At 43.2% G+C, this 12,440-nt stretch overlaps 1 protein-coding gene across 2 annotated transcripts in view; it reads left to right on the top strand.

The window, feature by feature from the left end:
- Positions 1 to 12,440, top strand: part of ITGA1 (integrin subunit alpha 1) — a 70,289-nt gene that overhangs the window by 14,504 nt on the left and 43,345 nt on the right. For both annotated transcript variants that reach the window (XR_014517227.1, XM_083465770.1), the window contains exons 2-5: positions 3,882 to 4,002; positions 4,699 to 4,811; positions 7,833 to 7,921; positions 8,927 to 9,041. Coding sequence is in view for 1 of the 2 variants with exons in the window: in XM_083465770.1 (XP_083321896.1) it covers positions 3,882 to 4,002; positions 4,699 to 4,811; positions 7,833 to 7,921; positions 8,927 to 9,041 (438 nt within the window). In the remaining variant the exon portion in view is untranslated. The remainder of the gene's footprint in view (positions 1 to 3,881; positions 4,003 to 4,698; positions 4,812 to 7,832; positions 7,922 to 8,926; positions 9,042 to 12,440) is intronic.

The raw sequence follows: 12,440 nt of genomic DNA, 5'->3' as shown, positions 1-12,440 counted from the left end.
AAAACAATACAACATTAAATATTAAAAACTTCCCTAAACAGGGCTGCCTTCAGATGTCTTTTAAAAAGAAGATACAGTGGTGCCCCGCAAGACGAATGCCTCGCAAGACGGAAAACTCGCTAGATGAAAGAGTTTTCCGTTTTGGAGGTGCTTCGCAAAACGAATCTCCTATGGGCTTGCTTCGCAAGACGAAAATGTCTTGCTAGTTCCTGCGGGGGTTTTTTCCTCCCCCCCCCTTTTTCTAAGCCGCTAAGCCGCTTATCATCTGATCCGATAAGCTGCTAATAGCGCTAATCCGTCAATGGGCTTGCTTCGCAAGACAAAAAAACCGCTAGACGAAGAGAATCACAGAACGGATTCTTTTCGTCTTGCGGGGCACCACTGTAGCTGCTTATTTCCTTCACATCTGAAGAGAGGGCGTTCCACAGGGCGGGCGCCACTACTGAGAAGGCCCTCTGTCTGGTTCCCTGTAACCTCACTTCTCCCAATGAGTGAACCGTCAGAAGGCCCTCGGCACTGGACCTCAGTGTCCGGGCTGAACGATGGGGGTGGAGACGCTCCTTCAAGTCCTAAACTAAAGTTAAGATACTGACAGGAATATTACCTGAGAAACCGTAAACTTGTTAATGTTTGTAAAATAAACTTGGTTTTTTGGTTCACTTTTAACAACTGACTGGACTCCGTGTTTTACCAGAGAGTAACTGGTTGGTGGCAGCAGGGAAGCGAGCACAGTGGTGGCACAGGGATCAATAGACTGTTAAATGTCCGGGGACCCTGTGTGATCGCCACAGTGGGGGTTACAAGAGCTCTGAAAAATGCACATATTCTGTATGTGATGTACATTTTGCTGGAGGAAAGCTGGGGTTAGAGTAATATGTGACAACCCAGAAATGCTTGCTGTTGCATTATTCTTGCGTGTTGAGCATCCCCCCGGGAACTGCAGTGTGCTGTGAAGTTGATTGTATCAGTGGTGCAGTTAAGGACTGGAAGAAGTCAATGAAAGAATTAATGGTTTCAGTGTTTAGGAGATGTCTGGATGCCAGGTGTAACAATGGAGGAGTAGATTTAGTGTACAAGAGAAGGCCAGAGCTCAGTAGTACAGTATCTGTTACACATGCACAAAGTCCCAGGTTCAATCCCTAGCATTTCCAGGTAGGGCTAGGAATGTCCTGTTTGCAACTGAGTACCGTCCGTATTTTTCGCTCTATAGGATGCACCAGACCATAGGAGGGGGAGAACGGGGGGGGGGGGAAATTCTCCCCCTGTCTGCTCAGCGCCCCTTCAACGAAGCGGCAGGAGAAACGGAGCCCCTTCCATTTCTCCTCCCGCTTCACTGAAGGGGCGCTGCACAGCTCTCCCTCTCTGCTGAAGCCAGGAGAGTCTTGCTCTCCCGGCTTCAGCAAAAGGTACCTGAAGCCTTCGGAGTGCAGCGCGAGTTCCTGCTGCGCTCCAGAGGCTTCAGGCGGCCATCCCTGAAGCCTGGAGAGCAAGAGGGGTCGGTGCGCACCGATCCCTCTCGCTCTCTAGGCTTCAGCGAAAGCAACGCGAAGCCAAGGAGCGCGGAAGGAGCTCTCCCTCTGCGCTCCGGAGGCTTCGCGTTGCTATCGCTGAAGCCAAGGAGCCTGCATTCGCTCCATAGGACGCACACACATTTCCCCTTAATTTTTGGAGGGGGGAAAGTGTGTCCTATAGAGCGAAAAATACGGTAGTTGCATCGAGCTACTGCAAGCAACACTGGACCAATTCATTACTGTTGCTAAAAAATAAAAATCCTGCAAATGTCCCTGGGTGGACACACTGTTGCCCAGCTGACAATTGCAGACGGCCCTATCTTTTATCCCTGGGAACAATAGTTTTTCAGTATGAAGCAGGAAATTCCCTATCCAGGCACGGAGATAGGGTCCTCCCCCTTTTTTATATCATTGTCTTTGCCCTTCAGGTTACTCAAATCCATTGCCTCCTCTCACCCTTTTGACAGTTCCCCATGTGGTGTCTCAACATCTCATGCCATTAAGTTCTTATGGAGCTGTTTTGGGAGCTCTACCCCAAGGGGATTTCTTCCAATATATGTGTGTGTGTTTCTGAACAGCTTGAGAATACCCCGAATTTGCCGATGCTTCCCTCTTGTTTTGGCTGCATAAGCATTGGTGCTTGGGGAAAATTAGTTGGCAATAATATATAAGTAACAAGAAGAGACTTCACTTTTTCAGTGGCTTTTTCTCTCTCATGACAATAGTTTTCTTTGCATTCAGGTTTTTACTTCTACAGCCTTCTAGCGGGCTGCCACCTGAAAGTATTTTGTTAGGGAATACAGTAAATAACACAGCAGTGTGATTCATTTTCCTTTTATTTATTGGTCAAAAGAGCAGAGCCAACAAAACGTCTGTTCCTCTCTCCTTTACTGACAATAACTTTTAAAACTACTTTTTTGCTATTTTCTGGGGATCATAAGAGCACTAATGGAAACAACGAGACTTTTACAAGCAATAATTCTGTTCTTTTTATCGACTTCAACTACTGTAAAAGGCACTGGAAAGCTTGATCATGGTCTCATAAAATGCATTGTGAATCCTAGCATCACTTAATTATCAACAACTTTTTATGAGATGCACTCTTCTTCTCCAGAAAACATAACCTACAAGAAACACCTTCATTACAAGGCCCATTAAAAGTAAAGGGAGGAGCATCTCTTCTTCATTTTATTTTGGCTTACATAAGACAGGGCCCTTTGACTCTTAGCCTTTACTTGGAGATCCTGTAGTCCTCTAGAAGTTTTGCACTACAACCCCAGAGAACCAGTGTGGTATAGTGGTTAAGAGCGATAGTCCCGTAATATGGTGAAGCGGGTTCGCGTCTCCGCTCCTCCACATGCAGCTGCTGGGTGACCTTGGGCTAGTCACACTTCTTTGAAGTGCTTCAGCCCGACTCACCTCACAGAGTGTTTGTTGTGGGGGAGGAAGGGGAAGGAGAATGTTAGCCGCTTTGAGACTCCTTCAGGCAGTGATAAAGCGGGATATCAAATCCAAACTCTTCTTCTTTAATCAGCAAAGCCATCATTTGAAGATTGTAAGAGTTGCCGTGCAAAACATCTGGAGGGCACCAGGTTGAGGAAGGTAGCCACTGAAGAACAGAGTCTGTTTTTTAGATAAAACACCATGTTAGGCAGTGTGGTCTTACTTTGTTCCACTTGGATCAATCCTTGGAAACCTATGATGCTGAGCTTCTCCCATCAAGCCCCTCCCCGCCCCAGCCTCATGCTGTTTTCCCACTGGGTAAATGAAGCGCTGGGCTTTGGGAAAGGGATGTAAGGGCTCTGACAGTCCTAAAGTCCTTCATCTTCCTTTCCAAAGCCTAGTTAGTGCTTTCCCAGCTTTGAGAAGGAGGTAGAAAAGTTATAGGACTCAGACATGAGCCTCACGCCTTCCCAAAACCCAGTGCCCTCACTTAGCCAGCTTTGGGAAGACAGCATGAAGGTTGGTGCGGACACCAAATTTTGGACTCGCTTCCCCCCTTCCGACACGACAAGGCAGTGTGCAGCCCACAGGTTCCATGTTGAAATACTCTTGCGGCCCACTTGGTATGCAATGTTGGACCACCCTGGTCTAGCCACTCGATAAAACTGGCCATAGGCTGTCAGAAAGGCAGAGTAATCACATTTGCACATACACTGAACACACCATGTGTCATCTAGTTCCATATCCTTCTCTTATAGTGGCCAGCTGTGACTACGATGACTGTGGGAAGCCGCCAAGCAGGACATGAGCACAACAGCCCCCTCTCTACTTGTAATTCCCAGGAACTGGTGTTCAGGCATTGACCCCAACAGTGGAGTCACGGTGATTCATATTCTTTCCCCTACATTTTTCTTTTCTTTTACACAGTGCTGCTGCATCTTGTTCTGTCGTTCAATGTTGATGTGAAAGATACAATGACCTTCAGTGGCCCAGTGGAAGATATGTTTGGATACACTGTTCAACAGTTTGAAAATGAAGAAGGAAAATGGTAAGTTTTGGTTTTTGGGGATTCTTCCTCTGCCAGAAAAACATACACACACATACATAAACATAAACCTTTCTCACATCTTTCAGAAATGTATGTTTTACTCTGGGATATTAGCTCTGCATATTATTTGTTCTGTGCAGCTGATCACATTTATTTTATTTTATTTTATTTAACCTATTTAACCTATGAGAGCCAGTGTGGTGTAGTGGTTAAGAGCAGTAGATTCGTAATCTGGGGAACCGGGTTCGCGTCTGCGTGCCTCCACATGCAGCTGCTGGGTGACCTTGGGCTAGTCACACTTCTCTGAAGTCTCTCAGCCTCACTCACCTCACAGAGTGTTTGTTGTGGGGGAGGAAGGTAAAGGAGAATGTTAGCCGCTTTGAGACTTCTTCGGGTAGTGATAAAGCGGGATATCAAATCCAAACTCTTCTCTGTTTATACACTGTTCTTCATCTGAGCAAAACCAGAGCTGTTAACAGTATGTAAACGTAAAACAACAGCCCCACACATATTAAAATATTTAAAGCCACATTAAAATTACTTCCATTGTGACACAATATATATATAGGAAGCTAAGGAGTTGCAGTCCAGAAATATCTTCAAGACCACGGACTCCCTGTTCCTGCTTTATAGGGAACAACAGTAAAATTACCTGCTATATTGAAAAGATGACAGGCTCTTTTTTTGGTTTTTCAGGGTGCTTATTGGTTCTCCTTTAGCTGGCCAACCTCAGAAGAAAACAGGTGATGTTTATAAATGCCCTGTGGGACAGGGCCATGGTTTGCCATGTGTAAAACTAAACTTACCAGGTAAGAATGTAAGTGGCTGGCAGAAATTTGGAGTAGGTCCAACACAGGAATGTTTAAGACCTTGTCTGTATTTTCTTTGTAATTCTCTGCATCATCGTAGGGTTGCGTCACATATGGCATTCTTCCTCGATCTATATTTATCCATGGAAAATATTCTCATGTGCATCACTACATGTAAAATATGATGTGAATGTTTCTTCTCTCATGCAGGCCCATGTTTGTTTTTAAGGCCGGTTTGCACCTTGTCATTTTCCCATACCCATGCAGATTACCTGACGTTGTGAAAAAGTACAAAGCAAGGCAGTATATGGGACGAACCAGAGCAATTTGTGGAATGGGGTAGCTTGGGGATAAATGCAGCTGAGATCACAGAGGAACATCTCCATGATGCTGCAGTCTTAAAACTAATGCGCCTCCTTACACTCATGCACCTGAATGCAATAGTGTGGAGAAAAATAAGCAGGCCTTGAACTAGTCTCTATGAGATACACACAATATAAACAAGACATTTTGTGGTTCGTGCATTTTGCTCTCCCTTTGTTAGATCCCTCCTTTTGTTACTGTAAACAACATGCTAAACCTTGGCTTAATACTGCACACTACTGCTGAAACAAGCCTGAGCAAAGCTTTGGGCTGGTGTGTTCCCCTTACATCTCGCGGGCAGCTGGGAGAAGCACTTTGGCAAAGTTTAGTTTCAGTTTTTGCAGAATCCTGATGAAGTTCAGTGAAAACAGAACAGTGAAAGTTCTCGCTTAATACTAACGGGCAGGGAGTTCCAGAGCATAGGTGACACCATACTAAAAGATTGATTCCCTGCAAGTGCAGAAAGAATATTACAGTGGTGCCTCGCAAGACGAAATTAATTCGTTCCGCGAGTTTTGTCGTCTTGTGATTTTTTTCATCTTGCGAAGCACAGTGTCGGGAAAGTTTTGGAAAAGCTTCAAAAATCACCAAAGTCTTTAAAAACCTCAAAAAAGGCTACCACAGCGCGTTCTATGAGTTGCTCCTCGAAGTCAAGTCGCAACTGTATTAACGGTGTTAAGAAAAAGGAAACAAACTTGCAAGACGTTTCCGTCTTGCGAAGCAAGCCCATAGGGAAAATCGTCTTGCGAAGCAACTCAAAAAACCAAAAACCCTTTCGTCTAGCAAGTTTTTTGTCTTGCGAGGTACCACTGTATATGGAAGTTGTAAAAGTGCCACTTCAACATATCAGATCAGTCCAGTGGGTACGTATGATGTAAGGCGATCTTTTAAATAAACTAGTCCTAAGCTGTTAAGGGATTTATATACAAATAGTAACACCTTGCTTTTGGCCTGGTAACAAATCAGCAGTCAATGCAGATCTTTGCATAGAAGTGTAATATGCTCTGTGTCCTGTTGACAGTCCTGCTGCACCATTCTGTACTAACTGCTTTGGCTGCTCTCTGCCTTTCTTCCAGAGTGTGAAAAATGTTTAGCTATCAGGCAGGCCTCTTAGTTTTCAAATCATGCATTAAATTCCTGCCTGTTTCTTTTCTGGAACATTTGCAAAGCTGTTGACAGTCCTGACTTCACAGGACTTTTATGACTGCACAGCTATACATAAAAGCAGGAAAAAGTGTTTTGGGGTGTTTTTTATTAAAAAAACCACACTTTTTGACACCTTTATACATACCTGGCTCTAGAGTGAAATCTGAATCAACTCTTGAAGAGGCTCAAGAGGCAGATTGTTTACTATGCTTTCAGACTGCTCCCGCCAAAATGCCTGGTATAGGGTGGCATTCAACTAATTCTTACTAAGTCCTCCTCTTAATTTTAACGATCATGACTAAGTTTGGTCCATTTCAATGGGTCTACCTGAGTATGATGTTGTTGAGTCCAACCCATATGTCAGCCAGATAGTTGCATAATATATGTGGGCCCAGCACAGGCTGAACATCTTAGAAATATGAATTTATTCTATCCAGAGCCTAAATCAAAGCTCTGGCTCTCCAGCCCAGATTCCATTAGCCTGGAAGCTGTTTTCTCCTGGAGATAATGTTATTAGCACACCACCCTCTTCTGTGGATTGAGAACAAAGACTCATACAAAATGGATGCTCACAGATTAACATATGCATAGGGCTAAAATTCAGTCTTTTTCATGTGACTTAAGGTAAACACCTTGTGTCAGAGCAGCAGAGATACATTAACAGTCAATAATTAACCTGTTAGGCGCTCTGAGAGATTTTGTTTAGCTCAACAGATGTTTCCATATTATCCCTCTAGCAGTACACATACAGAGTGACAGTGGTACCTCTGATTACAAACTTAATTCATTCTGGAGGTCTGTTCTTAACCTGAAACGGTTCTTAACCTGAGGTATCACTTTAGCTAATGGGGCTTCCCACTGTCGCCACGCCGCTGCTACACGATTTCTGTTCTCATCCTGAGGTAAAGTTCGCGGTACTACATCCGGGTTAGTGGAGTCTATAACCTGAAGTGTTTGTAACCCAAGGTGTTTGTAACCCGTGGTACCACTGTATTTTCCATTTCAATGTACAATTAAACAATTTTACTTAAGTGTGTTCCTACATGGGTCAACTTACTAATAGGGGGACCGGTGTGAATCCTAATACATTTCCTGTCCAATAACTATTTCACCTTTCTACCCATTGAACTGTCATGAATGCTGCTGATTTTTTAATATCCTATCAAATAATTTAGTAGTTTTACAAGAGAGGAGTTGGAAAGGTTTGATTTGTTCTCATTTGTAATTTATGTGAATGCTTGTCTCCTGCTGTCACTGCATTGCTGTTTTGACATCCTCTTTGAGGATCAAGAAAACTATGTGAAGCAGTGTCCCAGACAAAGTTTCTGGGATGAGAGCCAGGCCTTTGACTTGTTCATCAGAATCTGAATCAAGAGGGAGGAGGAAGGGAAACAGAAAAAGGCTGTGTTTTATATATAAAAGGTTGGGTGTTTTAGTTTAGAGAAACTGCTACATGATTTAACGTCTTGCTTGCACGTTTCCACATATTTTACATTTCTGATCTATTTATAGATGACATCTCCATTCCTCACGTTGCGGAAGTAAAGGAGAACATGACCCTTGGAGCAACTTTAGTGACTAACCCAAATGGAGGATTTCTGGTGAATGAATAAAGTATTTTAAGGAAACAAGTGACCAGCAGCCTCATTCCCACCATTGCTTGGCAATTCTGAGTGGGGGGAAATCAGGGCAGTTTTGAAATCAGTGCAGTTTTGAAATGTTCAGTCTGCCATATTGATTCAAAATGGTGTCCAACTGTATAGACGTATAGATGAAAATCTACTCCTTGATCTCATGAACCTACAGACAAAACCTTGTTACAGTATCTTAAGAAGTACCCAAATGCACCACAACCACAAAACCGCTTTCCAAAATATTTTGTAGATGTGTTTATATAATGGCTTGGACCAGCAGAGTCCTTCTATTAATGGAGGGAGTCATTCAGCTTAAAGAAATGTCCCTTCTCTTTGCAGCATGGGCTTGGATCCAATAGAGTTTCTGAAAAAAAGTATTGGAAAGAAGCAATACTCTCTTCCCCCTGCCCCCTTTGTCGCCTCTGGGTGGTCCCCCAGCCCAGGGTTGATTGTGTGGTACAAATTTGTTTCCTTGTGCATATTAATGTTGGCACTAAGCTAGCCTAGCAGGTCTATTGACTTCAGTGGGTCAGTCTTGAGTATGAGTGAGGCAGATACAACTCAAAGCATGGAACATCTGTTTCTTACAAGTTGAGGTCCAAATTACAAGAGGGTTCCAAATTTTGTATATATTTTTTAAAAATTAATTTTATTTTCACAAATTGTTATGGGGAACAGATCTGGTTCATGGGTCATCTATTAGCCAGTCCAGCTGTAGTTAAGGTCATCTCTGCCTGACAATTACGTTTATTTTATGTTTTCATATACCACTTTTCATCACCAGAAGAACTCAAAATGGTTCACATAAGGATATGTAAATCATAACACTGAAGCAACGACAAGAATTTTCCTAATGTGGCATCACACTGCTGTTGCCATGTGTTTTACACTGCCATTTTGTGATATCCCCAGACCTTGAATTATTATGAAGCTGACTTGTTTAAACTGTAACCTTTTTCTCCTTTACTTAAGGCATGTGGGCCTCTTTATGCTTACAAATGTGGGCGCTTACATTACACTACTGGTATCTGCTCCAATGTCAGCTCCACTTTTGAGGTTGTAAACTCCATCGCCCCATCTGTACAAGGTATGTATATGAGAGCGCTGCTCTTCTACGTGCTGAAATTATTGAGCACCGGGGGAGACAAACGTATACACAGAAGCATACCAAAATGCAGAAACTATTTTTCAAGGCCACCAGCATTACCAAGTTAAGTAAATGTTATCATTGTCTGTATATTACCTAACTGCTTGCTGCTTCTGGCTGCTGCTTAGCATAAACAGAGTTTGGGATGCTATGTCATGAGCAAAGATCAGGCTAAAAATAATCTTTATGTAGTCACAGCGAACGGAGTGCCTCTTTAGATTAAGAAGACAAATGCCCTCATAAACTTGTTTTGTTGACTATTGTTTGATATCTGGAGTGTGAGAGGTCCTGCTCAAGTTTAGATCCCAGAAAAAAAACTCCCTCAAAAACAAGAGGCAGTGTCTAACTCACTTGTTCCATCAGTTCAAAGATTTCTGCTTGCGAAATGGAACTTCCACTGCCTCTCCTACCCCCATGTGTCCCCTAAATCTTTTCTGGGGTTTCCCCCAGTCCCCTAGGGAAGATTTGGGGAGGGTGCAGGAGCAAAAGGAAACAGTAAGTTCTGTTGCAGAAGTAGCAATCCTTGTGCTTACAGAACAAATTGGTTCTGATGCAATTGTGTGCATTTGGGTGATCGGAAGGTCGGCGGTTCAAATCCCTGCAATGGAATGAGCTCCCGTTGCTCTGTCCCAGCTCCTGCCAACCTAGCAGTTCGAAAGCACACCAGTGCAAGTAGATAAATAGGTACCACTGTGGCAGGAAGGTAAACGGTGTTTCTGTGTGCTCTGATTTCTGTTATGGTGTTCCCTTGCACCAGAAGCAGCTTAGTTATGCTGGCCATATGACCCAGAAAGCTGTCTGTGGACAAACACTGGCTCCCTTGGCCTGAAAGTGAGATGAGTGCCGCAACCCCATAGCCGCTCTTGACTGGACTTAACCATCCAGGGGTCTTTTACCTTTACATTAGCTACCATTAGTAGTAGTAGTAGTAGTAGTAGTACCCACCTTTTCCCTTGACAGTAGTCCATAGTAAGACATGTGATTCTATCTAGAAAGCTGGACTAGATTGCAAATACATATTTTCAGCTGCTAGAACTTACCCATCATGAAACATCATGGCTATTTTTCAAAGGAAGCTTTTATTTTATTTTTTGTTCCTAAGATTTATATCCCACACTTTTGCCACCAGGTAGCAGGGCAACTTATAAGAGAAAAAGTCCAGAATATATATAATAGTGATACAATAATAATTTACAACACAGCAACAATTTAAAACAGCAGTGGAATGCAGCACATAAAACCCAACAGAGCATAATAAACATGTTAGTTCTCAACAGCTTCAAATAATTTAAAGGCCTGGGAAAATGTCTGCACCAGACACTGAAATGGCATCTTCACAAGGGGCCAGGCAAGCTTCCCTTGGGAAGGCATTCCACAAGCTGCAATATTTTTGCATAAAATGGCCTGGCGGCTGCTGCTGCATTCTCATTCTATCTATTTCTGATGGTCAGGCTGTGAGCATCACCGGTTTTGTTGCCAAAAGGGCGCCCCATGCACAAAATAAAGTAAGATATCAAGCAGGCTTGGGGGAACCCAAACTTTGCAGAGAGATGTGAAACCTCTGAAAGAAAATGCTAGGTGAGGATTTGGAATGGGGAAGAAATTTGGAGCGAAAACACAGCCATCCTTGGAAATTTACGTTTGCCTGAATTTTGAGGTGCAGTTCTCAAGCCAAGCAGTGTGTACAAAAAGGCATATAATGGAGCAAAATGTCCATGAAAACAGATATTTTAGTAAAAAATAAATAAATACAAAAATGCATTATTGTAGGGCTGGCATCCCCAAACTTGGCTCTCCAGATGTTTTCGAACTACAATTCCCATCATCCCTGACCACTGGGCCTGTCAGCTAGGGATGATGGGTGCTGTAGTCCCAAAACATCTGGAGGGCCAAGTTTGGGGATGCCTGTTGTGGGGGAACTGCTTTGGGAAAATGTGCTGGGCAAAACAGGATGCAGACATTTATATTTTAGGAGAAATTCCCAGTAAAATGCTGGTGAATTTTCTTGGGAACAAGAGAAAAAAAATCAGGAACCGATGTGAAACATCGAACTTTAGATTGGGGAAAAAATGAGAAAATGAGAGAAACAAAAATTGACAGTTCCATCCATCCCTAGTGAGGACCCAAAAGAATCTCTTTAGGAGTGGGCATACTCAGTGGCCATGGAACACTGACTGAATGTTGGAGGTGAAGGAATTCATAGGTGGCGCTAGATTGGAGTGGCTGGAATCCTAAACAATGCTACTTCATCCTGCAACAGTGCATTTCAGATCCCACTCATATAAACCCTACACTACTAGAGAGGTTTTTAGGTTTCTCCTGGACCTTTCCAGTATGTGGCTTGACTGGTCTGCAAGGCAAGATGTTCAACACATTACCAACCTGTCCTACCGTTATTTTGATGGCATTCCATTATTTATATTGATTCCCAGAGGTAGATCCCATTGAAGAAACGCACTGTCTTGCTTTCAGAATTACTTTATGATCCGTTTCCCAGAGAGCATGCTGTGGGAACATATGGTTTTGCTTCTCCTTTCTCCAAATTCTTCTTCTTGCTCCCTGGCTGAGGACAATTATAAATAATGCCAGACTAACCATATTTCTTTGGTTTTGTCTGAGTCATCACTGAGGAAGCCAGAACAGTTGTTTTCTTGACTTAGGGCCACTTTGAATGTTGCATACCTCGCACCCCCCTGACATATGTGACCCATCCCAGACATTTTTGCACATGTCAAAGTACGTGAGAGCCAGGAAATGCTGGATGTTATTAGTTGCTGCAATTCCTGTGATCTTGGAGGCATCCTTTCTTTTGGAAATCACAGACATTTCAGCCAGCCAGTAACAGCAACTTGGATCACGTGTTTTATTAATGTGCATAATCACATGCTCTGGGATAGCCAGCAACTGAAAAACTTGTGGCAAGTGTAAAACATCTGAACTATCTATTGGGGATGATCACTAGTGTAAAATGCCCTTTCTGAAACAACTGGGAGCTAGAATCCTTGCTGATCTACTGCCAAAACAGTCAGATGCCAACATCACCTTTGCAGTTTTGTGTTCGTCTTGGTTCCCACCCCCCCAAAAATGTATGTGTTTTTATGCAAACATTCCCTAGTATACGCATTTGTGAGCACATTATTTGGCTGCAAAATAGCATCACAAAATTTGAGGAAGTGTGAATTTCAAAGGGTAGCTGTGCTTCAGTTCAAATATTGAACTGGGTAGTTTCTCATTTGGAATGCCAATGAAATCCTGAGCTGTAGTGCATTAGGGATAAGGCCAGCTGTTCCCTCTGCCTGCAACACGGTTCTAGTAGCACAAGGAAAAAAGCACTAGTGT

Source organism: Podarcis liolepis (assembly GCF_965112155.1).
Source record: "Podarcis liolepis genome assembly, chromosome: 11".
NCBI classification, from domain to species: domain Eukaryota; kingdom Metazoa; phylum Chordata; class Lepidosauria; order Squamata; family Lacertidae; genus Podarcis; species Podarcis liolepis.
Note: the sequence above shows the minus strand (reverse complement) of the source record. Positions and strands in the feature narration are given on the sequence as shown.